Here is a 23,792-nt window from a genome sequence, read left to right on the forward strand (position 1 = left end):
TTCACCACGTCGTCATCTGGATTGCTCATGTGAAGGGAGGTCGCAATCATCTGGAACTTGCGGCCGGATATCACAGAGCGGGGAAAAGACAGGTTATACAGTTTGGCAAGTCTCCAGTAGTCTGTGATATTGGCAACCTGCACAAGTCCCATGTAGATAAGTATTGCCAGATCTGGCATGGTTATTGTTTGCCACTTTGCGCCGCGATGCATCGACCCAAACTTGTTTGTGTTTTGCACCAGTGTGCGCAAAATGGAGTCTGTCCTTGGTGGCCGAAATGTGGGCTGTGGGGCATGAGATCCACGGTGTCCTCACCGAGCCATGGCTCCTCCTCCTCTTCACGTTCCTCTGGGCCTCTGGCACGGCCCCGGCCCCGGCCCCTGGCTCTGCCTCTTGGGGTGGATGTTGCTCTCCCCCTTGCTCGTCCTGCAGCACCCGCTGCTTTCTTACTTAGCTGAGGGGTAGAGGACGAAGGACCTGCCGCTGACTCCTCTTCATCACTCCCTCCTCTTGCTCTCTTCCTTGAAGCCGGCTCTCAGTCTTCATCGCTGAAGTCGTCATCACTATCACTGAAGAGAACAGAGACAAAACAATCAAACCATATACACACAGGAGCACATTCGATGCGACTACATTTGCATTCCCTCCCCTATGACTGCATGTTCACAATACCACAGGCCCATGCTCTCACTCCACCTCCAGTACAAACTATACCCCACACACATCAGTCAGCTTAGCCCCCCCCCCCCCCTCCTTCAGACTAATACAGGACACTCACCTTCCCCCTACTTCTCTCTCTCACACACACACACACACACACACAGGTAGATTGCATCCCCTCCCCCATGACACCTAGGTCCCTCTCACCCCCCATCCCCCTGTGTGTGTGTGTTTCTCTTTCTTATACACACACACACACACACACACAGGTAGATTGCATCCCCTCCCCCATGGCAATGTACTCAATCAGTGGAGTTGTACAGTCATATTGGCCACTAACCCTAACATCCCAATTATGTAAAGTAAATAATAAATATAAATATATACATAAACATATCATATATCGAGTTTCTGTTACAAATATATAGTGTTTACTCACCGTTCAAAGCAGGGGTCCTTTCCTTCTAAGAAGTCCATGTATCCTTCAGAGTCTTCTGAAACTTCACTCTCCTCAATGTCACTTATCTCTTCATCACTTTTACGACTTTCACTCAAACTGCTGGTACTTTCCTCAGCTGGTTCGACCTCCACATTCTTCTTCTTTGCCTGTCTTTTCGGCATGTTTTCTTTATTCTTCTTCCAAAGATCCAACTGTAAAAATTGCGACTGTATTCCTCTGACGCGCCGATCGTACTAGTAAGCTATCGTTACGCACAACGAAGGTGCACTCGATTTCCCAGAGTTCCCCTCACCGGAGGGGGTTGTAACATACGTTGTTCGAAAGGTCTACTCATTGGCTACAAGACTATCTTTGAACCATCCCCGTAGCTTGTCATAGGCCAGAGCTATTGTCAATCAAAGCTAACTTGTCCATTAGGCAGCTTGCATGGCTATCATGCTTCTAACACGTGTTACTCGACAACGGTACGTCACACAAAGTTGTCACTGGTGTCTACGTACTCAGGAGAGCTTCCTGAACACGCTGAGTGGTGTGAATCCCGGTGATACATAGGATAAGCATACGAACTATGTGGTTTTCTGTCAGAAAAAAGTTATCGTTTGTTTTTTTAGCAACAAAACGGTACTGTTTGGGTGGAATTATGCATCTTCTAAACGTAATGTCGACAAAACACGGTGGATATTCGGATTCTCTGGCTTCTTATGAACAGTATGAGACCAAGCATGTTGGAGTAGCATGAAGCCCGGGATGTACACAAAGGCTGTAAGGTGAGGAGACACAGTGGTGGTGGTGGGGGGCATTTTGAAACGTGACTAGTGATACAAATTGTAGGTTTTAGCCGTTCGGGATGGGTTTCATTCAGTCGACACGGGTCTCAAATTAATCCTGAGGCTTTCCAATGGTATATGGCATGACTATGTAGCTAGCACATGATTGACTTTACATTGAGATAGTGATTCGAACGAGTGATTTGGGTCGGTACCGGAACAAATTATGCACAACAGGTTAAAAAAAATTTGTAAAAGTCTGAGTTACTTTACAGCTCATTATTTATGAATAGCATCAATACAATAATAACCAATAACCTAACCTGTGACTTTTTAACCAAATCAACCAATGCATGACACATTTCCAATGTTGCCCCCACTTGTGTGTGTGGGAATGACATGGTCTAGCCAGTTACATTAGAGAAGATGACTAGGCCTAACAGTTTCCCAAGAGAAAGTCTAAAGCTGAAGTTCCTTTCAAAAACCCCCCGTGGGGACCCCGGGTAGAATAGGTCCCTAGCACCCCCTTGCTGATCGTAAGAGGCGACAAATGGGGCGACTTGTTTGCCGTAAGTTGCTACCCGTGTCAGTGGAGGACGATCGCCTGGTGCTTGAGGAATGTGGCTTGCTGCGGCCCCCACAGGTCCAACACAGTACTTTGGCTCTTACTTCACTTAGACGGGAGGTTGGAGGGACCCGCTCCAATCAACCGGCTTGTCAAAGTTCTTTGGAATATTTTGAGGGACCATGCTTTTTATTTTTTCCTTAAAGACTTTGGCCTAGGGTCAATCGAGTGATATGAACCCTTTGTTTTCATCGCTCGAGTATACCATCCCTGTAACCTTGGTGCATATCTGGAGGAGAACCGCAGCTCTGTGCATCCCCTTGTTGGGCTCCGAGGTGGGTGAGGAGCAGAGATGGTGAATTTTTATCCACAAAATATGGCTACAAATCAACCCAACAAAAAAAGAGTCATGGATTATGATTCAGACAACGGCTCTGACATGGCGTTTATATACCCCCCTAAAATGAATAACTGGCCCAAATTCATAATTCTTGAATCTGAATCACCAGACACGCCCCTTGCTAAGTTGTCCCCTTTTGTGATTCAGAAAGGAATTGCAGGAATAGCAGGGACGGTTAAAGACATTAAGAAATTGCATTCTGGTCAGATTTTAGTTGAATGTGCAAGAAAGTCCCATGCAGACAATGTATTACGTTGTAATAGTTTAGCAGGAATACCTATGCGGACCTTTCCTCACCCCCATCTCAATAGCTGCAAAGGAGTAATCCGCACTAGAGACCTGAATGAAATGGAAGAAGCTGACATAGTTACTGAACTGAACGAACAAGGAGTAACTCATGTGAGGAGAATTACCTTAAAAAGAGATGACAAAATCATTAAGACTGGTACATACATCCTGACCTTCAATCTGCATGATCCCCCTGAAAGAATCCTAATTGGATATTTAAGTGTGCAGGTTGATAAATACATCCCCAATCCGTCGAGATGCTTCAATTGTCACAAATTTGGCCATGGCTCTGCTAGTTGCAAAAATAAAAGTGTCTGCTGTACCTGTGGAGAAGATGGACATGAACTGATCTGTAAAAGACCACCAAAATGCTGCAACTGCCAAGGGAACCACCCAACCTCATCTAACTGGACTGCCCTGTATGGCTAAAAGAGAAAGAAATTCAAAGGATTAGGGTCACTAAGAAAATTACCTATCCACAGGTGAGGAAACAGGTGGAAGGATTTTCCTTGTCAAAGTTCCAGCAATCTATTGCTTCTATTGTGAAACCCCCTACGAAGTCTACTGATTGTCAAACCGACTTTACCTGGATGCACAAAGATAAGCCGCAATTAATTAGTGGCAAAACATCTTCAACTTAAAGTAAAACAAAAAATATGAATTCCCAGACTACTGCCAGTCAATCGTCACTCATGCCTGAACCCCCACAACTACCAAAAGAGAAAAAGAAATCAACAAGTACTTCTTCCCAGTCTAAACCAAGTCAAGAACATAAAAAGGAAAACTGTAAGGAACCTCCAACCCCTCGCAGTTGAAGCTCCTCCCCCAAGAGTAGGAGCAAGGGCCCTGTTCCTGTTTTACCCATATGACAATAGCTAGCCATATTATACCATGGAACTGTCGTGGTTTTAAAGCAAACTTCTCTGAACTGCAGCGATTATCTGCACTTTTTAATCCTCTTGTTTTATGTCTTCAAGAGACTCACCTATCACCAAATAATAATGTATCCTTGTTTATGTTTAATACCTATGGCCCAAATGTCCATCGGCCTTCTGGTGGGGCAGCTGTCCTGGTACGAAATGGCATAATTCACAGCCAACTTGCAATCACTACCCACCTACAAGTGGTGGCAGTCCGCATTACACTTCATAAGGTAGTTACTTTGTGCTCTGTCTATATTCCTCCTGATGTCACTATAACTTTGGACGACCTGGATGACTTAACTGAACAACTGCCTACCCCATACCTCCTTTTAGGGAATTTTAATGTTCATAACCCTGCATGTGGTGGCAATCATTCAAATGCTAAAGGCAGAACTTTTGGAAGATTTTATAACTAAAAATGAATTATGTCTGTGGAATGATGGATCATTTACCTACCTACATCCTGGACACTTACTCTGCCATTGTGGGCAGCCGTGGCCCGCTGGTTAGCACTCTGGACTTGTAACCGGAGGGTTGCCGGTTCGAGCCCAGACCAGTGGGCCGCGGCTGAAGTGCCCTTGAGCAAGGCACCTAACCCCTCACTGCTCCCCGAGCGCCGCCGTTGAAGCAGGCAGCTCACTGCGCCGGGATTAGTGTGTGCTTCACCTCACTGTGTGTTCACTGTGTGCTGTTTGTGTTTCACTAATTCACCGATTGGGTTAAATGCAGAGACCAAATTTCCCTCACGGGATCAAAAAAGTATATATACTTATACTTATACTTATATACCTATCAATATGCGATCCTCACGTCTTGCTTGACTTCTCTTGGCAACCCTTGGATGACCTTTGTGGGAGCGATCATTTCCCCTTGATCATGACATCTACTGAAGCAGATATACAGCTCAGACCTCCAAGATGGCAACTTAAAAAAGCTAACTGGAATGTCTTCCAACACCTTTGTGACGCCCAACTTGGCCACTTGCCCCAAAAAATTGAAAATCCTGTTGAGTACTTCACTGAGACATTGATAGCAATTGCGGAAGAAACTGTCCCTAAGACCTCAGGAAAGGCCCACCGTAAGTCCAACCCATGGTTTGACGACAACTGCAAAAAGGCAATTGATTCCCGGAAGAAGGCAGAGAGAATTTTTAACAAACATCCAACAACAGAAAATCTCATTAAATTGAAAATCTGCCGAGCTCAAGCACGTAGAGCTATCAATGAGTCCAAAGCACAAAGCTGGAGACAATATGTTTCCAGCCTTACATCCGATGTGTCCTCAAAAAAGGTTTGGAGTTTCATTAAAAAGATGAAAGCAAAAGGTGGTAACCAACAAGCTTGCTGAAACGTTTGAAAAGAACTCCTCTGTGGAAAATTGTCGATCTGAATTTCAAGCTCTGCGCAGGAAAGAGGAGGGTAAGGTGTTGAATTTCCTGTCAGATAATACAGAACCTTACAATCAGCCTTTCTCAATTGACAATAAATTATCCTTCATTCCACACATGAAAAGTCTCAAAAAGAGATGCTTTAAAACTTGCTCTACAGTATGCGATCAAACTCAAATCAAACAAAGATAACCCTGCTCACTGTACTGTCTTCTACCCCCAGTTTTTGCAATTTTATGAAGCTAGACCCAGATCCATCAAACCTTTTGGAATACGCATGAAACCCTTCCTGGAGAACTTGAACATTAATCTGGACAGTCTGCAATCTACACATGTCTGCCCCACTCCCCCTTGGACATTAAAACGACCTGTGATTGTAATGGATCTAATGGATCTAATCCAAAGGAAAAAGTCAAACACTCATCCAAATGACTACCAGGGTGCCTTTTTTGATATGAGACGTTTTCTTTTACATACCCCCTTTTATACCGATGGATCAAAAACGGAGAACTCTGTGTCCTCAGCAATAGTAGTGAATTTTAATCAGCATGGCCTGCGTATTCTAACTATATGTTCTATTTTTACAGATGAAGCTAAAGCCTTGCTTTTAAGTCTTGAGTACATAGAGGAAACCAATAAACAATACTCTCTGATCTGTACAGACTCTAAATAATGCCTTCAAGCCCTGGAGTTTTTAAAGACTGATCACCCCCTCATTGTGGAAATTCTTGACAAAGTGGATCATCTGACTAAACTGAACTTGAACATTGTTTTTTGCTGGGTTCCTGGCCATGTGGGACTCCGTGGCAATGAGAAGGCAGATAGTGCAGCTAAACAGGCCTTGAGTGATGAAATTACTGAGTGTCCAATCCCTGCCTCAGATGTGAAACCTCTACTATGTTCTTATATAAATGAGAAATGGCAAGCTGAATGGGATGATTGTGTGGACAATAAGCTGCATGAAATATGTAACACTGTAAAACAAACAATAACTCAATCCTTTTCATGTAGACTTGACCAAGTTGTATATACAAGGTGTCGAATTGGTCATTCTAGATTAACACAGTTTTTTGTTAACTGGAGGTGCACCCCCACTTTGTCATTTTTGTTGTAGCCCCCTATCAATTAAGCATAGTTTAACTTGCTCTGCACTGAGGATGAAAAGGCAGCAGTTTTTTAAAAAAGATAATGTTGTAGATATTTTCAATAAGGTCCCACCTTTAAAAGTTTTGAACTTTTTGGTATGTATTGATGTAAAGAAACTTATCTAAGCTATTTATTTATTTGGTCGTTGATTTAGTAAACATCATATGAATACTTTCCAACTGTATTTGCCTTGATATAGCCATAGCTGCTGAACTGGCAATAAATGGAAACAATCAATCAATCAATCAATCCTTTCAAAAACCTTTACTTAGGATTCACTGTAAAACTAAGCAGACCAACAGAGTACATCTCAGTTATTTCCTTCGATGTTTTGTTTAAGAGAAATCATGTAGGCTAGCATTCCAAGTTACAGAATAGAAACGAATGCGTTACCTTATGGCTAATGTATATCAGAAATCCCACAGAGATGCTAACGGTTAGCATAATCGATACGTAGATATTTAGAGCGAACTTCAGTCCATTTACAAAAGGGTTACATGAGAAGAGTTCTTTGTTTACAACTGACTATTAAAATACTCAAAGGCAAATGTTTTCTCCATATAATACCATGTAGGAAAAAATGTGACTGTCTCATCAATGCTACGTGAACAGAAGTAGCTGCACAAAATCCCAAGTAGGCTACGTCTTGATCTCACTACACAAAATAAACATTAGGCCTGCGTGTGACAACGTGGACCCACTAGCGATCATGTGACACTTGCTCTGCTGCAAAGGGGCTTCTCTTGCATACACCTCCTGGATTTAGTGAATGTATGGGGTTTCAATGCGTGATTTCGAGTGTTTTTTCCCCATAAGTAATTGAAATACTCGATAATGTATATTTACACATCGTTAAAACAACAGTCACAATATTATCGCAGATGATATCGCCCACCCCTAGTTGATATGTGTCGGAAGAAAGTAGTTCTACTAACAAGACGACAGTTTTAGCTATTAAAATGTTAAAATTGTAACAGGAAATGAACACAACGCAAGTGGCAAAAGTGGAATAAGCAGGATAATGGACTCCATGGTGGTCTGTTAACAGAAATTAATGCACTTAATTTCTTCGCGTCGGGCCGTTTTACAACCTCGACCATGCATTAATTTCTGTTAACAGACCACCGTGTCGTCCATTATCCCATACACAGTATGATTATTAGTATTATAGTATTGCAGTATTTATTCTATATAATAGTGTGCTTTTCAGTGGTGATTTGTGGTGTCGTTTGCAGACGGCCCCCCGTTCCCCGAGGGGAGTTTTGACCGGGTGTTGTTAGACGCTCCCTGCAGTGGCCTTGGCCAGAGACCCAACATGGCCGTCAGCAGCAGCCTGAAGGAGATCCGATCCTACCAGCCGCTACAGAGGAAGCTCTTCAACACGGTGTGGACCCCACACACACACACACACACGTAAGCGATAGCGATATGTATCGCAATAGACATGTAATCGATATCAATAAAAAATACATTCGATAGAACATTCGATAATTAAAAGCAACACACATCTCCCGCCTTACGTTGTCCATAAATAAAGAGGCTAAATATATCTTGCATTGTGGCCAGTATGTGCAACTCTACCAGAGTAGGCAATAGAAGTAGGCTTACCTACACAGACTCTCAATGAGTCCTTGCCCTGTGCACTCTCTCTCTCCCTCTCAACAGGCGCATCCCTCCTCATGCACATGTAATCCAACCATTCACAATCGTGCAAGACGACTGGCTAAATTGCTATTAAATCCAGTTAGCATCATTAGCATGCTGCACGAATTTCTTCAAAACTGTTGCATTCAAATTGACTGCTAAGTTCTAATCATCTCAATCCCGATGCAAATGGAAAAGTATTTTCCAAGACTCAAAGCGTATTGAATCAGATCAAATCGCTCCGAATCATTCTGTATTAAAACTTATCGTTTCTGAATCGTATCGTAGCTTATGCATCTAGATACATATTGAATCATCTTAAAAGGGAGAGATGCACACCCCTACTACATACACACTCACAATGCCCCACACACACACACACACACACTCACAATGCTACACACAAACACACACTCACTCACATTAAATAACAATGCCACACACACACACACACACACACAAACACAAACACACACACACTTACAATGCTACACACAAACAAACACACACACGCTCACATTAACAGTGCTGTGTGTGTGTGTGTGTGTGTGTGTGTGTGTGTGTGTGTGTGTGTTAGGCGGTGCGTCTGCTGAAGCGGGGGGGAGTGCTGGTGTACAGCACCTGTACTGTCACTCTGGCGGAGAATGAGGAACAAGTGGCCTGGGCCCTCAGAACCTTTCCATCTCTAACACTTCAGCCTCAGGTAACACACACACACACACACACACATGGCTTGAATTCAGTGCATTTGGGTCATTGGACAAACTGTCTGCGTCCCCCATGCACTGAATTCAAGCCACAGTACACTGTGAAGACAGTAAGGCATGGTGGTGCACAATTCATGTTATGGGTTAGGGTTAGGTTATGGGGATGTTTCTCATACTGTGGTGTTGGACCTATTCATGTTATGGGGATGTTTCTCATACTGTGGTGTTGGACCTATTCATGTTATGGGGATGTTTCCCATACTGTGGTGTTGGACCTATTTATCGTACACCAGAGATCATGTATCAGTTTCAATACATCAAAATATTTGAAGAGGTCATGTTGTCTTATGCTGAAGAGGAAATGCCTTTCAAATGGGTGTTCAACAAGACCAAAACACACCAGTAAGCGAGCAAAGTCTTGGTTCCAGACTAATAAGGTTGATGTTACGGAGTGGCCAGCCCGATCCCCAGACCTCAATCAACTTGTGGGGTGACATCAAAAATGCTGTTGTGGAATGTAGTTCAATCGTCCTGGGCTGGAATACCTGTTCACTGGTGCCAGTAGTTGGTCGACTCCATGCAACACAGATGTGAAGCAATTCTCAGAAATAATGATAATGCAACTAGATATTAGTGCAGTGATTCAAAGTAAAGCAAAATCTTGAGACATTTTTCATGTTTGAGCTTGTAAAGAAAAATGCAAACACTGCTATTTTTTTTTTAACTATACTTTTTCTTCACTTTCTGTAAAGGTATAACACAAACTTAATACATTTTGTACAGTGGCTTGGAAGTGCAAAAAAAAACCAATGGTAAATTAATTATTTACAAGATTAAAAACAAATGTACAAGTTTAAAGGCAAATGTACAAGTTTTTATAGAAATGTACAATGTTTTAAGCAAATTTACATTTTTTTAAACAAATGTACCAGTTTTAAACAAATTTACAATGAGCGAACAAATGTACAAGTTTTTAAACAAATTGACAATGAGTGAACAAATTTACAAGTTTTTAAACAAATGTAAGTTTTTTACGGAAAGGGTAGGTACAATAGACGGAAGTAGTGGCTACAGGAAGTGAGGTCTTTTCGAACAGTAGTGTGAGACTGGTAAGCTGCGTGGGCTTCCTTTCAGTCAGACAGCACAGAGCAACAGCCAACGTACTTGACGCCTTATCGTCTCCGTAGGGCAGACATGTTAGGCTTTTGCCACATTACTGGCAGAAATGGCCACTGTTGGTGGGGGTGCCGCAGTAAGGGCAGAACATGGTGATACCAGAGAATGTACATTGTAATGTAATGTAATTTGTTTAAAAACTTGTAAATTTGTTCACTCATTGTAAATTTGTTAAAAATTTGTAAATTTGTTTTAAAAATTATAAATTTGCTTAAAACATTATACATTTGTTTAAAAAACGTGTACATTTGTTTTTAAACTTGTACATTTGTTTTTAATCTTGTAAATAATTAATTTACCATTGTTATTTTTTTTTTGCACTTCCAGGCCACTGTAATTTTGGTCATGTTTTGATTTGAAATTGAATGTGCAGTTTTCCCAATGCATTAATATTATAGAATTAACAACTGTTCTAAGGATTTTGAACCTTATTCAATTTTTTAAAACACATTGCTATTATTCTAGCCTGACGAGCCAGACCCACATTAAAATGTAGGGTCTGGGCACTCACCGTTCGCAGTGCTCAGTCCGAGGGGCGGGATAATCGGTTGTCTTTCAAATTCCCTCTGCACGCAATAGGACAGCGCTATGAGTCCCATGCGTTTCCCACCAGCGGAACTAGTTGGCTAATTCAAACTTTTGCCATAAAAGCTTAACTTGTGTCACACTGTTCGCCAACAGCAACATCCATCTTATTTGTTTTCAAGTAACAGGGAATTCAAGCCAAACCGTTGCAACTCTGCCATCAATCATTATGTTAAACCCACCTAACGACTCTATACACGATTTGATTGGCCTGATAGAAGTTACATTTTTCAAGCTCACAATCCCAACATGTCAACAGTGAGTGTAAACTTCAGTCATTTACATTTTCCATTTAAAAAAACATCTTGTGAGAATCGTGAAGCATTACTTTATCAGAAGATATAGCTCTTTGAAGATAGTTTGGGGCAGCCGTGGCTTGCTGATTAGGGCTCGGCTTGTAACCGAAGGGTTTCCAGTTCGATCCCCGACCAGTAGAAAAAATGTGGGCTGGGGAAGTGGTTGAGCACTGCTCTCCCATGCCCACATCCATGGCTTAAGCAAGGCACCTAACCCCTCACTGCTCCCCGAGCGCCACTGTAGCAGGCAGCTCACTGTTCTGGGTTAGTGTGTGCTTCACCTCGCTGTGTGTTCATTGTGTGCTCTGTGTGTATCGCTAACTCACGGATGGGATAAATGCAGCATTTTCATTGTCTACAAAGGGAACAAGCCATGACAAGTAGGCTATTTACAAAGGCAAAGTAAAATATAAATATATTGTGACTCTAGGCGGATCTCTAGATTTATAGATTTAACCCTCTATATACCAATATAATTCTACAACAATGCTCCAGATTCCTGGGAATTCCAAGAGAAAAGGGCAATTTGAGAAACATTTTGAATAACTAAAAAGCTAATGCAAAGTGTCAATTGTAAGCTTCTTTCAGTTTAAATATTAGAAATGACTTTCAAATGATATATGATCCATTAGGAATTGTATATTCATGTTTTCCATAGACGGCCATAGGCCTAGTCACTTACAGAATCAAAGTCTTTCACTAACAAAAAGCTAGTCATTGCAGTGTGTGTGTGTGAGTAATCTGATATGCTCGTTGGGAGCTGTTTGTTAGTTATGATGTAATATGCTTGTTGCAGGAACCCAACCTCGGAGAGCAGGGCATGCTGGGAGCTGGACTATCACATGACCAGAGACGGCTCCTCCAGCGATTCCACCCACGGATGAAAGAAGGCGGAGCCTCAGATGGCCACGCCCCCATGTCCTGCCTTGATGATGCAGACTCAGACACCATTGGTTTCTTTATTGCCAAATTCATTAAGAGCTGATCCACTCAAACACCATTGGTTTCTTTATTGCCAAATTCATTAAGAGCTGATCCACGCAACACACTTGCCACACGCGTACATAAAAACAGACTGTCATCAATGATGTGGCAACTAAGAAAGTGCATTAAAAACTGGTGGTTGATGGTCATTGTTTCAGAGTATTTCAAAGGGTTCTGCTCTCTCTCTCGCACGCACACACACACACTCTGCAGCAGAGCTGTTTTAGCTACACTCCAGAACATGATGAACTGATGCATGTTATAAATGTGTCATAATGCCCCACACTCTGGCATGTTATAAACGTGTCATAAGCCCCACACTGGCATGTTATAAACGTGTCATAATGCCCCACACTGGCATGTTATGTCCCATTGTGAGCAAACAGAGCAAGATGTCTGAGTGATGATGAACATACACATGATAGACAATCTCAATAAATTATAATTATTAGGAATAATAATATTAATTAGGAATACATTTTCAGCATGTGACATCATATTGGCTGTTTATCAAGAAAGTTATGAATTTATCTAGCATATACAAACTTGACAGGAAAACCAAGTCTTCCCACCCTCATTTAGAAACAGTCTTGGAAAACGGCTCTTTTGGAAAACCCCTGACCGAGGTGTACAAAAATAGTTCCCTTTTGCATCCAGGTGGTGGAGTCTGCGGCCTTAGTGAAATCCAGACAGGAAGGCAGTCGCTGTGTGGTGAGTGAAATCCAGACAGGAAGGCAGTCAGTGTGAATCGGCGGAATGCAGCCAGCCTTGGGTGAGTGAAATCCAGAGAGGAAGGCAGTCGCTGTGTGGTGAGTGAAATCCAGTGAGGAAGGCAGTTAGTCTGTGAAGCAGAGGGTAAGGCAGTGCAGCATCCCATGTGCCAGTGAAGCCCAGTGCAGGATCGGAGGGAGGGACGGACTCCTAGGAGCTCAGGAGGCATTATCTGCTGTGTGGCCAGAGCCCAGTGTGTACAATCATTCACTGAGAAGTGGAATAAAACCAACTTATGGCCAAACACATTTGAACTGAAGATTTCCCCCTAAAACACTAACACCTTGAAATGGACAAATATACAAACAGGCTTCATTCAAACCCCTATTCTGTCTGGGTTAGGGTTAATGGACCAGTATGTAGGAAATATATGGAAAATACATTGTAACCATTCCAAAAATCATCAACATGTCATCAAAGAGTAAGGAAACACAATGAATTGAAGTAATGGCTTATTTGACAACATTACTATAACCCCTAGAAACCCATAAAAAGAAATGAGTTACGGGGTGGAATCTCTTGGAATTTTCGATTATGTTTTGAACGATTTAATTTTAGTGTATTAATAATGGGCCGGCGCGTTCTCTTATTTGGGTTGCCAGATTAGCAAAGGCCAACAGCTGTCAGTTGTAGTCATGAACGAGTAGCCTATGAGAGGCAGTCAGAGGAGGTGGCGTTATCGCCACCAATATGGAAGAATATTAGACTCAAATGTTTTGTACGTGTGTATCATGTTTTGAAACTGTAGAAATTATTTGTAACTGTGAAAATGATCTGTACAAGTAATTGTCAATATTACAAATATGCCCTCCACTTACAAATCTATTCTACGGGTACGGAACGGTTTTACAGCTACAAATCATCCTACAGTTAAAAATATTTTACCATTAGAAATATATTCTACAATTACAAATCAATATTCTACACACAAAAAGCTGTCATACAGTTACAAATATTTTCTACAGGTGCACAGACGTTTGCACCACCTTAGGGATGAGAAGCGTCTCATATGTATTGTGTGTGTGTATCAGGATGTAAAAACTGAATTGTGATTTAACATAAAAATAACACGAATGATTTTAAGTATTACTCATATGTCCTTCACTTACAAATATATTCCACAGGTACTAAACCCTCCACAGTTGCTGTCTTTCAATTATGAAACTATTCTGCCATTACGAATCTCTGCCGCTCACACAAGTACATTTTCTGCAAGTACAAGTACTTTTGAGACTGTTCTGGCACTTCCTGTTGAAAAGTCAATGGCGATGCTCAGGTTTGGCTAGCCAATAAGGAGATTTGTAAGTGTAGGGCATATTTGTAATATTGACAATTACTTATACAGATCATTTTCACAGTTACAAATAATTTCTACAGTTTCAAAACGTGATACACACGTACAAAACATTTGAGTCTAATATTCTTCCATACACCAAAATACACCAAACCAAATGGAGGAGCCTTCCTGAGATGGCGACGTCTTCGTCAAATGAAGAATATCAAGTCTGACGCAGAGCTGGCCATATTTCTCCTCAACAGGTAGGCCCTAGGCTAAACTTCTTCTGCATCGCTAACTTCAGCTAAATATGTTACATTGGTTAGAGAGGTATTTTTGTTTTCACTGTTTCCGTAATGTGTAGCTGGGTCATGGTTGGAGAAATGTTAAAGCAGCTGCAGGTCAACTAACGTTAGCAAAGTCTTCATTACATCTGGCAACCCCGAAGAGCATCGCGTCTAGGTAGTCTTGAGAATGTTCACCAGTGTTTTGATTTTGGCCTACAGAATGTTCGGTAACAATACAAACTGCTACTTTAATCCTGACTGACCCTTCAGTGAATGGCCTTTGGATAGGAAGCACTAGTGACCCTCTGGGTGCCAGAAACAGACATGTGAAAAAAGAAAATGCCCAAGAGGATAACACTTGGACACACCACATAGACACTGGGGCTTAACAGGTTCAACAGAGGGGGTGCAGTTTCCTGCATTGCAAATTGTGATGATAAAACACTTTGTTGGAAATCAGAATTAACAAATTGAGAATTGGGGTTGTAATCAGAATTATCAAATTGAGAGTTGGGGTTGTAATCAGAATTACCAAATTGAGAGTTGGGGTTGTAATCAGAATGACCAAATTGAGAGTTGGGGTTGTAAACAGAATGACCAAATTGAGAGTTGGGGTTGTAAAGTGTGAAAAGTGAGGGGTAGGGTCACTAGGCATCTGTGACAGCGAGACGGGCGAGATCACAATGACCGGTCAGTGTGTTAGGAGAGGGATGGTCACTCTGAGGAAGTGTGTGTAAAGAGTTAATGGAGTGCCCATGACTTTAGGAGAGGGATGGTCACTCTGAGGAAGTGTGTGTAAAGAGTTAATGGGGTGCCCATGACGTTAGGAGAGGGATGGTCACTCTGAGGAAGTGTGTGTAAAGAGTTAATGGAGTGCCCATGACGTTAGGAGAGTGTGTTCAGTGCTCCGAGTCTCTCTGAAGACCCTCCTCATGGGCGTGCCTGATCTGTGAGGGGCGTGGCTTGTGCTCATGTGGCTCCCCCTCATTTCCATGGTGATGATGGTGATGGTGGTCATGGCGACTCGTCTGATGCTGCCCTTCCTCAGGATGCCCAGGCCGTGTGTGTGTGTGTGTTTGTGAGTCCTGACTCTCCAGAGTGTCCTGCCGAGATAGACGCCCTTGGCCCCGTGCTCTGCTGTGGTGGTGGTGGTAGTTGTGGTGTTTGGTCCGTGCAGAAGATGAGTGGTGGTGTGTGTGGTGTGTGTGTGTGCTGCGAGAGCTCTGTGGCTGCTCTTCCTGATGCTGCTTTTGTTGCTCCTGTTTTTGCCGATGACGATGATGGTGCTGATGGTGATTATGATGATGGTGCTGATGGTGATCCTTACGCTCCTCTGGACCCGTGCTGTTGCCCTCTCTTACAACCACCTGAGACAACACACACACACCAACAAACAAACAAACACACACACACACACACATCAACAAACACCCACACACATCAACAAACAAACAATCACTGATGAATATCAGATTCCCAGGCAAATATGTGTATTCCAGGGTTCCCACTTTTAAGTCAAATGTGAAATTCCATGATTTTTCCCTGACAAAAATCCTGAATTTTCATAACCCGGGTAACACCAGATAAACACCAATGGTGAGTGGAAATATATTTGTATTAATGTATTTTGGCAAGTACATTTTAAACTGCTACAACGGAATTCCCTGATATTCCCTGACTTTTCCCCAAAAATGATATAATTCCCTGACTTTCCATGTGTGGAATAGATTTTAATAAAATTCCATGATACTCCAGACTTTATTCCCAGTTTATTGGTAAACAATACAATCTTTTCCAGAGCAAACCACTCACACACACACACATCAGAACATGCAAACAACTAAGACTTGAGTCTTGAGCTGAATTTCAAGTAGAAGGAACTTCAATCCTATAATCTAGAAAAGGGTGTCCAGGCATAAAAGAGTCCTGAATGATTCCAGAGTACATTCAGGGCTTAAGTATACTCATAAAGCAGGCACATTCCTCTCTTTCAAGGAGTGAAATAACATCTCTATGTTGTGTGAAACTACATAAAATATATTTACAAATATATATTTATGAAATAACTGTTGCTGGCTTGTAATCAGCTATGATTTATTGAAACATTTATCAGTGGGTCTAGAGCAGTGTTATGCCCAAAGAGCAGAGTAATGAATATGCATGTGTAGTGTTAGGAATTTTAGATTAAAACATCTGCTAAATGAATTAATACTGACTGCTCTTCACCTGGGGGCAGTGCATCAAAATGCACAAGGTTTGGACACAAAACTTTCTAGCTGCACGAAACACAGTCCGGACCATCCTGGTGATGACATTTAAACAGCCGTTCCATGGGAGTATACTTAAGCACACAGAGAAGTCAAAGAGGCCGAGCGATTCTCCTGATAATCACACTCGGAGAGCACACAGAGATGACATCACACAGAGAGGTCCATTTCTAAAGAAACACGGCAACACACCACCTGTTGATGACATCACATGACGACACTCACCTCATCCTGATATCATTAGTCCTCTGATGTCTCCTGTTTGCATCCACATAAATCAAAGGCACAGACCAGAATGAACTCACACACACACACAAAGCCCTACTTTCAAATACTTGGAAACATCTAGCATTTATTTATGAATCTATCAATCAAATCTATCATCAAGACACACCAGCTAACTCTTGCACCTGAGTTGCCAACTCACATATCTGTCGTGACATTCAGACCTTCAGCCTCACTCTTTCACACGCCCACATGAAATCTCACCCCAAAATCAGCCTCAATCTCACACTCTTATCTCCCGCAAGAAATCTCACCCCAAAATCAACTCGTAATCACAATCACAGGTGATCAAAAACTAGACTGCCTTGATTTCCTCACATCTGCTCTTACATTATCATCACATTTTTCTCTGATCTGAGACTCAATCGTTGATTTGCTTAAAGTTTGTCCTGTGTGTCCTTTATGTCAGTTGCGTTGTGTGTGGAAAGTTTGACCTTTTACCTTAGATAAAAAAGCACAGGAAGATGAGTCAGTTGAACCCACGGACCAGTTGAAATGATGAGGTAATAAAAAGACATTTGTTTCCTCCTTTCTCTCTTGCTTGTCACAAATGTAGTTGATTCTACATTTGACAATTGAGGCAGTTAATAGAAATATGGGTTACCTACACATAACTGACTAATTTACTGAATTCGCTTTATTCACACGGTGGCTATTGTAAACCAAAATGAGGCTATGGGGTACACAAACCAGGATGTTCTTTAGATTCAAGTCCAGAGTGCACTGACCTATACACGGGTTTCCCGTCACAAAACTATATGCGCGCGCAGCCGTTGGGCAGAAGACGCTTGGTGGCCGTCCACAACGTTATAAACTTAACCTAAATAGTTGGCTGCTGTAAGCTACAATCTGATTTTTTTTGTATACCCCTGTTGTCTCAATGATAATCACATCTCATTTCAGACTATATTTCAGAGTTTGCCGTTAATTTGCATTATTAATATAACATCGTATTTTGTCATTTTTGGCAAAGACATGCATTCCGTTAGGGATATTGAACATATTGAACAATCTCTAACCATCGTGATTTCGAATTGGTGCAGTTTTCAGCACAAAAACTCATTTTATTATTTTCATGGAGAGCATTGCTCTATGCTGTTCTGTGGTGCTTTCTGCCTCTTAGTTGCGCACACATGTTTTCGTGACGTTGCATAGAAAGCCATGTATAAGTAGTAAATGAACGGATAGCATTGCCAGTTCAACAATTATTTAATAATCTAATTATAACATTACATCTGAAAGCAAACACGTAAATGGCATGTGGGGCTTAGCCTGGACTAACCTTTTTTTTTTTCAACAAAAACTGTCCGTTTTTTCCTGTGGTAATGTTGTTAAACATTTTTATTTTTAACTTCAAACATAGGAACTTAAAATGCCCAAATGAACTAAAAATGCCCAAAGGCTGTTGTGTGACATTATGCATGTTCAAGAAGCCAGTGTGAAGTGTTTTATAAGCTCTCAAACCAACAGAATGAGTGTCTACAGGCACCACCCCCTGTGGCCCTTCAGTGTGACTACCGAAATGTAACATTAGCTGCCTACAGACAGAGCTGCCCATCTGTCATTTAGCCTGTGCTAGTTAGTCAACTAGATGAGGGCCCCATAGTGTCTAATGTGAAGCCATCCGGGAGGATTTAATTGTATATTGTTTGGGAGAGTTATTACCTTGTTCCAACAATAACAATAGGCATGTTCAAAGCTAAATCTCTGTAATGGATCCTTTGTTTCCCCTTCAGGTTCAGCAGAAGACAAACTAGAGCCAGTGACCTCTAAATCACGCATACCTCTCCTTCAACAGTTCCCCATAATAACGTAAACCTCTCTTCCCCATGATAACGCAAACCTCTCCTTCAACAGTTCCCCATGATAACGCTCTCCTTCAACAGTTTCCCATGATAACGCAAACCACTCTTCCCCACTCTTCCCTATGATAACGTGAAACACTTCTTCAACAGTTCCCTATGATAACGCAAACCACTTCTTCAACAGTTCCCTATGATAATGCGAAACGCTTCTTCAACAGTTCCCCATGTTAACGCAAACCTCTCCTTCAACAGTTCCCCATGATAACGCAAACCACTCTTCCCTATGATAACGCGAAACGTTTCTTCAACAGTTCCCCATGTTAACGCGAAACGCTTCTTCAACAGTTCCCCATGTTAACGCAAACCTCTCCTTCAACAGTTCCCCATGATAACGCAAACCACTCTTCCCTATGATAACGCGAAACGTTTCTTCAACAGTTCCCCATGTTAACGCGAAACGCTTCTTCAACAGTTCCCTATGATAACGCGAAACGCTTCTTCAACAGTTGCCACACAGACTGAAAGACACACAGCTGGGCAAACTAAAGGTGAATGCGCAGGTGAAACCTTTTCACACCGACTAACTGGTGAGTCCTGTTGGGTCCCTTTGTGTTGCCTACTACACGGGCAGCAACGACTGTCCTCCGTCAATTAGCACATTGACTACATTAGCACATTGACTACATTAGCACATTGACCTCATTAGCACATTGACGACATTGGCCCCTATCTTGCACCCGGCGCAACAGGTGTAGTCAGTGGCGGATTTTTCTTACTTTTATTAAACCTTGCACCCAGGTGTGTGGTAATTAGCAGCATAAGGTGTGGTCTGGCACCTGATCCAAAAATCGCTATTCTACACCTGGTCTATAGGGAAAGGCGCATATAAAGCACAGCTGAAGATGCACTGTCACGAGATGTAAGCAGCAATTTCATCTGCAGGATAAATATCCTTAGGATTTTTATTCATTCATTCGAACATTATTGGGGTAAGTGTTGCTTTTTTCAAGATATGTTTTCGATGGTAACCTTGTCAGTCAATAGTGAAAGTAATTAACTGTGTAGAACAGTTTTGTCGTTGACTATGAGACCACAATGACTTTTGTTTCACTTTGCCTATGAGTTCAAATAATAGATGAGTGCAGATCCGCGTATAGGCTATACTCCAGTGTTTACCATACCCCTAGTAAAGCATGGTTTCGCGAGTCTCACGTGCAAGCAGATTCCTTCAAATGTGCCACTGACTATCAAAATAGAGATATGTGCTGTTTGAAGTTGCGCTGCTTGCCGTTATGACAGATGTCATTCTCCTTGGTTTAAAGGATGTTATGCACAAAACACACCCATGACTGATTAAGAAACATAAGAACAACCTTTTTGCGCCAAGCGCCTGATGTTTGATCACATAATTGCGCTGTTAAATTAGTGAATGTGGACTGGCCACACATGTAATGTCTATAAACTTTATGCCTCTGCCCTTCCGTTTCTGATCGCCAAAATAGAGCCCATTCTGTTGCTAGGGCAATATGCACTGCTGATCAACAAAATAGAGCCCATTCTGTTGCTAGGGCAATATGCACTGCAGATAAACAAAATAGAGCCCATTCTGTTGCTAGGGCAATATGCACTGCAGATAAACAAAATAGAGCCCATTCTGTTGCTAGGGCAATATGCACTGCAGATAAACAAAATAGAGCCCATTCTGTTGCTAGGGCAATATGCACTGCTGATCAACAAAATAGAGGCCGTTCTGTTGCTAGGGCAATATGCACTGCAGGGGCCGTATTACAGAAACTTCCTATCTTAAGTCCTAAGTTAAGATAGGAGAAGTGTAAGATAGGATTTTTCTCAATTTGGTATTACAGAAACATATCCTATCTTAATTTAGGAATCCTATCTTATCTCAGGTTAAGATATCCTAAGTAGGCGATCTAGCATCGACGTTCAGCTTTTATGTCTGTTACCTAGCAACAGATTAAACGTGTTGGATCACGTCACTTCATATAACTAAGTTAGAGCACTGAAACTATGGATGGGATTGAGAAAAAACAACGTTGTGCCGAAATTTTTAAAGGGGATGAAATAGAAAAGTTGGTGAGTTTGATAGAAAGCTCAAAGGAAATATTGTTTGGAAAATTTTCTATGAGACGAAAGAAAGGAAAGACCAAGAATGGCTGAAAATAGCTGAAAAGGTGAGCGCCGTATCAGGGATAAATAGAAGCGTGGAAAACATCAAGAAAAAAGTTACCACAATGACAAGTGAAGTTAAGAAGAAAGTGGCGTTTATTTGTAAAGACCGGAGAATTACCGGTGGTGGCAACTCTTCCGCAACCCCCTTGACATCGGCGGAGGACCGGATTGTGGGACTCCTCAGCAAGGCTGGCTATGAGGGTAAGTAGAGCTAACAGTTAGCGATCATATAATGTTTGACGTTCTCGTTCTCCCTGCTAGTTGCTTGACTTTATATTATAGCTGCTCTGATATCATATGATATATGATAAGAAAGACATAGCTAACATTCTGGCTGTTAATGCAGGCATCATTGGAGGCTTCGAGACTGGGTTGCCAGTGGACGACTTAGGCCTAGAGACCATAAATGTGTCGGATTTCGTCAGTGAAGTTGAAGTTGTTGCCACACAACCGCCTCCTGGTAAGATGTTAGGCTAGCCTACCTGTCAGACGTTGTGATGATGATGATGACTTGAATTGAATGAATCATGTAGGCCTAAGCCAAATTCAGGCACTCAAATTACTTACAATTCTTGTTTTGATGGTCATATCTCCAGTTTTCTCTTGTGAATGCTGTGATTATCTGTTTGATATAGCCTATATTTGTTTGCACCTTGCAGATTTAATGATTGAAAGCTATTCTAAACAACAGAAAATGAGAGATTTTCATGTAAATTGTAGAGACTGTAGGGAATGGTCTTCAATTTTGCAATATCATTACAAGGAAGAGTGTAGGCCTCATCTGTGGGGTCATATGTCAGCTAAGCTGTCATTGATCTTGTCATTCATAATCTGTTTATAGCTTAAATGGCATTACATGAATGTGCTGACATTAAACCACCTAAAATATCTGGTACCTGCATTATTTCCCTTTTATTGTTATGCTAATCAGAATTATCTTTGTTTTTGCAGAAAAGAAAATATGAACACTGCTGAAGTCATCAACAGACACCCTTGCCCTGCTAGAGATTGAGAGGGAGAAGCTTCAATTGTACAGAGAGAGAGTGGCTATTGAAAGAGAACGACTCCTCCTTGAGAGGGAAAAATTGGAATTGGAGAAGAGTATGGCTAAAGTGTGCAAGAGATGTTCAAGTGAAATATAACAATGAATTGTAATCTTGACCATTGTTGTGTAGCTTCCTTTTTTATTTTAGGTTAGACTCTAGTAAAAAAATCTAATATAATTCGGTTTCTTGTGTTCAGTCCATTGTAATGGACATCCTGTGCCTCTTCGGGGTGCTCCATATCCTGTTCTGGTAAATCTGGATCTGGGAGGTTTGCCCGTCTACAGATGTTGTGTAGCACAGCTGTCGCTTTAATGAATAACACAACCTTCTCTGGAGAATATTGCAGATAACCTCCACTCATGTCATGGCACCTCCATCTAGGAAAATACAGTATACAATGCACTCCCACCTTGCAAATGAAACAAACCATGCTCAGGCCTTTGACTACTTTATGAATATAGGCTACCTGCTCTTCCAGACTCCAAACAGACGTTCCACTCTTGCCCTGCATTTTTTGTGTGCTTGGTTGTACCTGATAATACATAGCAAATACAGTGGTGCACAAAGTGGGTATGCGCTATATGCGGCGCATAGGGGCGCAGCACCGCGGGGGCGCCAAAGCCATGGTAAAAATAATAATAATAATAATAATACAAATAATAATATATTTGGTATATTCTATATGTAGCTACTGTTGTACGTTTCTAAATCATTTCTGCATTTCATCAATGTTAAATAACATTTTAGAGGACTGACAGGCTAGAGTAGGCGCCTTATCTCATAAGATTCCATCATAGAATTTTGACATAGAAAAGGGAGTGGGGGCGCCGTGAGCGCTGAGTGAGCAGGTACGAGTACGTTTTCGTCTATGGAAAAAGATGGATACAGCAAAACAAGCTGTCGGGGGCTAAACATAGAAAAAGAAAGAGGGAAAATGAGATGGCATGTCAAGGGATGCGACAGTAGTTAAATAAGTGGATGGTGAAAAGCAACAGGTAGGATTTAAAGTGTGACGTCTGTGCTTGGAGGCTTGCAAATATTCACGTTAACAGACTAGCGTTTGCTAAGCATATGCCGATTGAAACATAACCTATTCAATGAAGATAGCTAGGTGGCTACCATGCTCATACTGAACTTTTAATGGCAAACTGCAAACAGAAATGTCACGCTAGCTACAACTCATTACATGTTTCCATTTCCTAACAATCCTAATATTAATAGCTTAATATTGTGCTGATAATGTGGCAAAGAAAGGCTAGAGTTGGATCAGCCTCATCCTTTGTGAGCAACAGCTGGCAAAAGGATGTTATGAGAACTATTTAGACTCTTAAAGTGACAATGCACCATTTAACAATACTTCAAGTTCAAATTGGCAGCATTTCTTTTGTTCTTTTGTTTTACTTTAGTTGTTTGTGTTTTTTTTTTTTTTTTTTCGGGGGGGGGGGGGGGGGGGGGGCGCCAATTTGTTGATGCATACCCCTCAAAAAATGGGTAGCTGCGCCCCTGAGCAAATATCATAAACGGAGTGTCCTAACAACACAAAATGTAAGAATATGTATAAGCTTTTCATTTAGCATACCGCATGTCTGCTGGTGTGCGCTCATTGGCTACTGGCGTCAAAAGAAAAGGTTTTAATGGGTAGCCAGAATCCCCAAGCAGCCATCCACTCAAACCCCTTTCCTCCAAATAAGTATTGATGTCACTGCAGATAAACTCGTTGTTACAACAAGTAAAACCACATTTTTAACAATAGGCTATAGCCTAGGGAATTAGGCTTAATCATATCAGAGTGTTAAGTAGGAGCTTCCATAGAGATGCATTATGTTGCTCTATCTTGTCAATATAGAATCTTTCATCATATACGCCACCTTGTGTTG

At 41.7% G+C, this 23,792-nt stretch overlaps 2 protein-coding genes across 4 annotated transcripts in view; one reads left to right on the plus strand and one right to left on the minus strand.

The window, feature by feature from the left end:
• The window catches only part of nsun6 (NOP2/Sun RNA methyltransferase 6), a 40,985-nt gene extending 28,848 nt beyond the window's left edge, over positions 1 to 12,137 (plus strand). For all 3 annotated transcript variants that reach the window (XM_076290018.1, XM_076290016.1, XM_076290017.1), the window contains exons 10-12: positions 7,832 to 7,980; positions 8,818 to 8,943; positions 11,801 to 12,137. In XM_076290018.1, the coding sequence (XP_076146133.1) occupies positions 7,832 to 7,980; positions 8,818 to 8,943; positions 11,801 to 11,989 (464 nt within the window). In that variant the 3' untranslated portion in view covers positions 11,990 to 12,137. The remainder of the gene's footprint in view (positions 1 to 7,831; positions 7,981 to 8,817; positions 8,944 to 11,800) is intronic.
• A 1,423-nt stretch (positions 12,138 to 13,560) lies between these two features.
• The window catches only part of cacnb2a (calcium channel, voltage-dependent, beta 2a), a 95,936-nt gene continuing 85,704 nt past the window's right edge, over positions 13,561 to 23,792 (minus strand). Inside the window, exon 13 of the mRNA XM_076290023.1 lies at positions 13,561 to 15,689. Coding sequence (XP_076146138.1) covers positions 15,222 to 15,689 — 468 coding nt within the window. The 3' untranslated portion in view covers positions 13,561 to 15,221. The remainder of the gene's footprint in view (positions 15,690 to 23,792) is intronic.

Source organism: Alosa pseudoharengus, unplaced genomic scaffold (genome assembly GCF_046254945.1).
Source record: "Alosa pseudoharengus isolate Yale_2024_CS ecotype anadromous, Long Island Sound unplaced genomic scaffold, YU_APseudo_1.1 YU_APseudo_1.1_scf_18, whole genome shotgun sequence".
NCBI lineage: Eukaryota > Metazoa > Chordata > Actinopteri > Clupeiformes > Clupeidae > Alosa > Alosa pseudoharengus.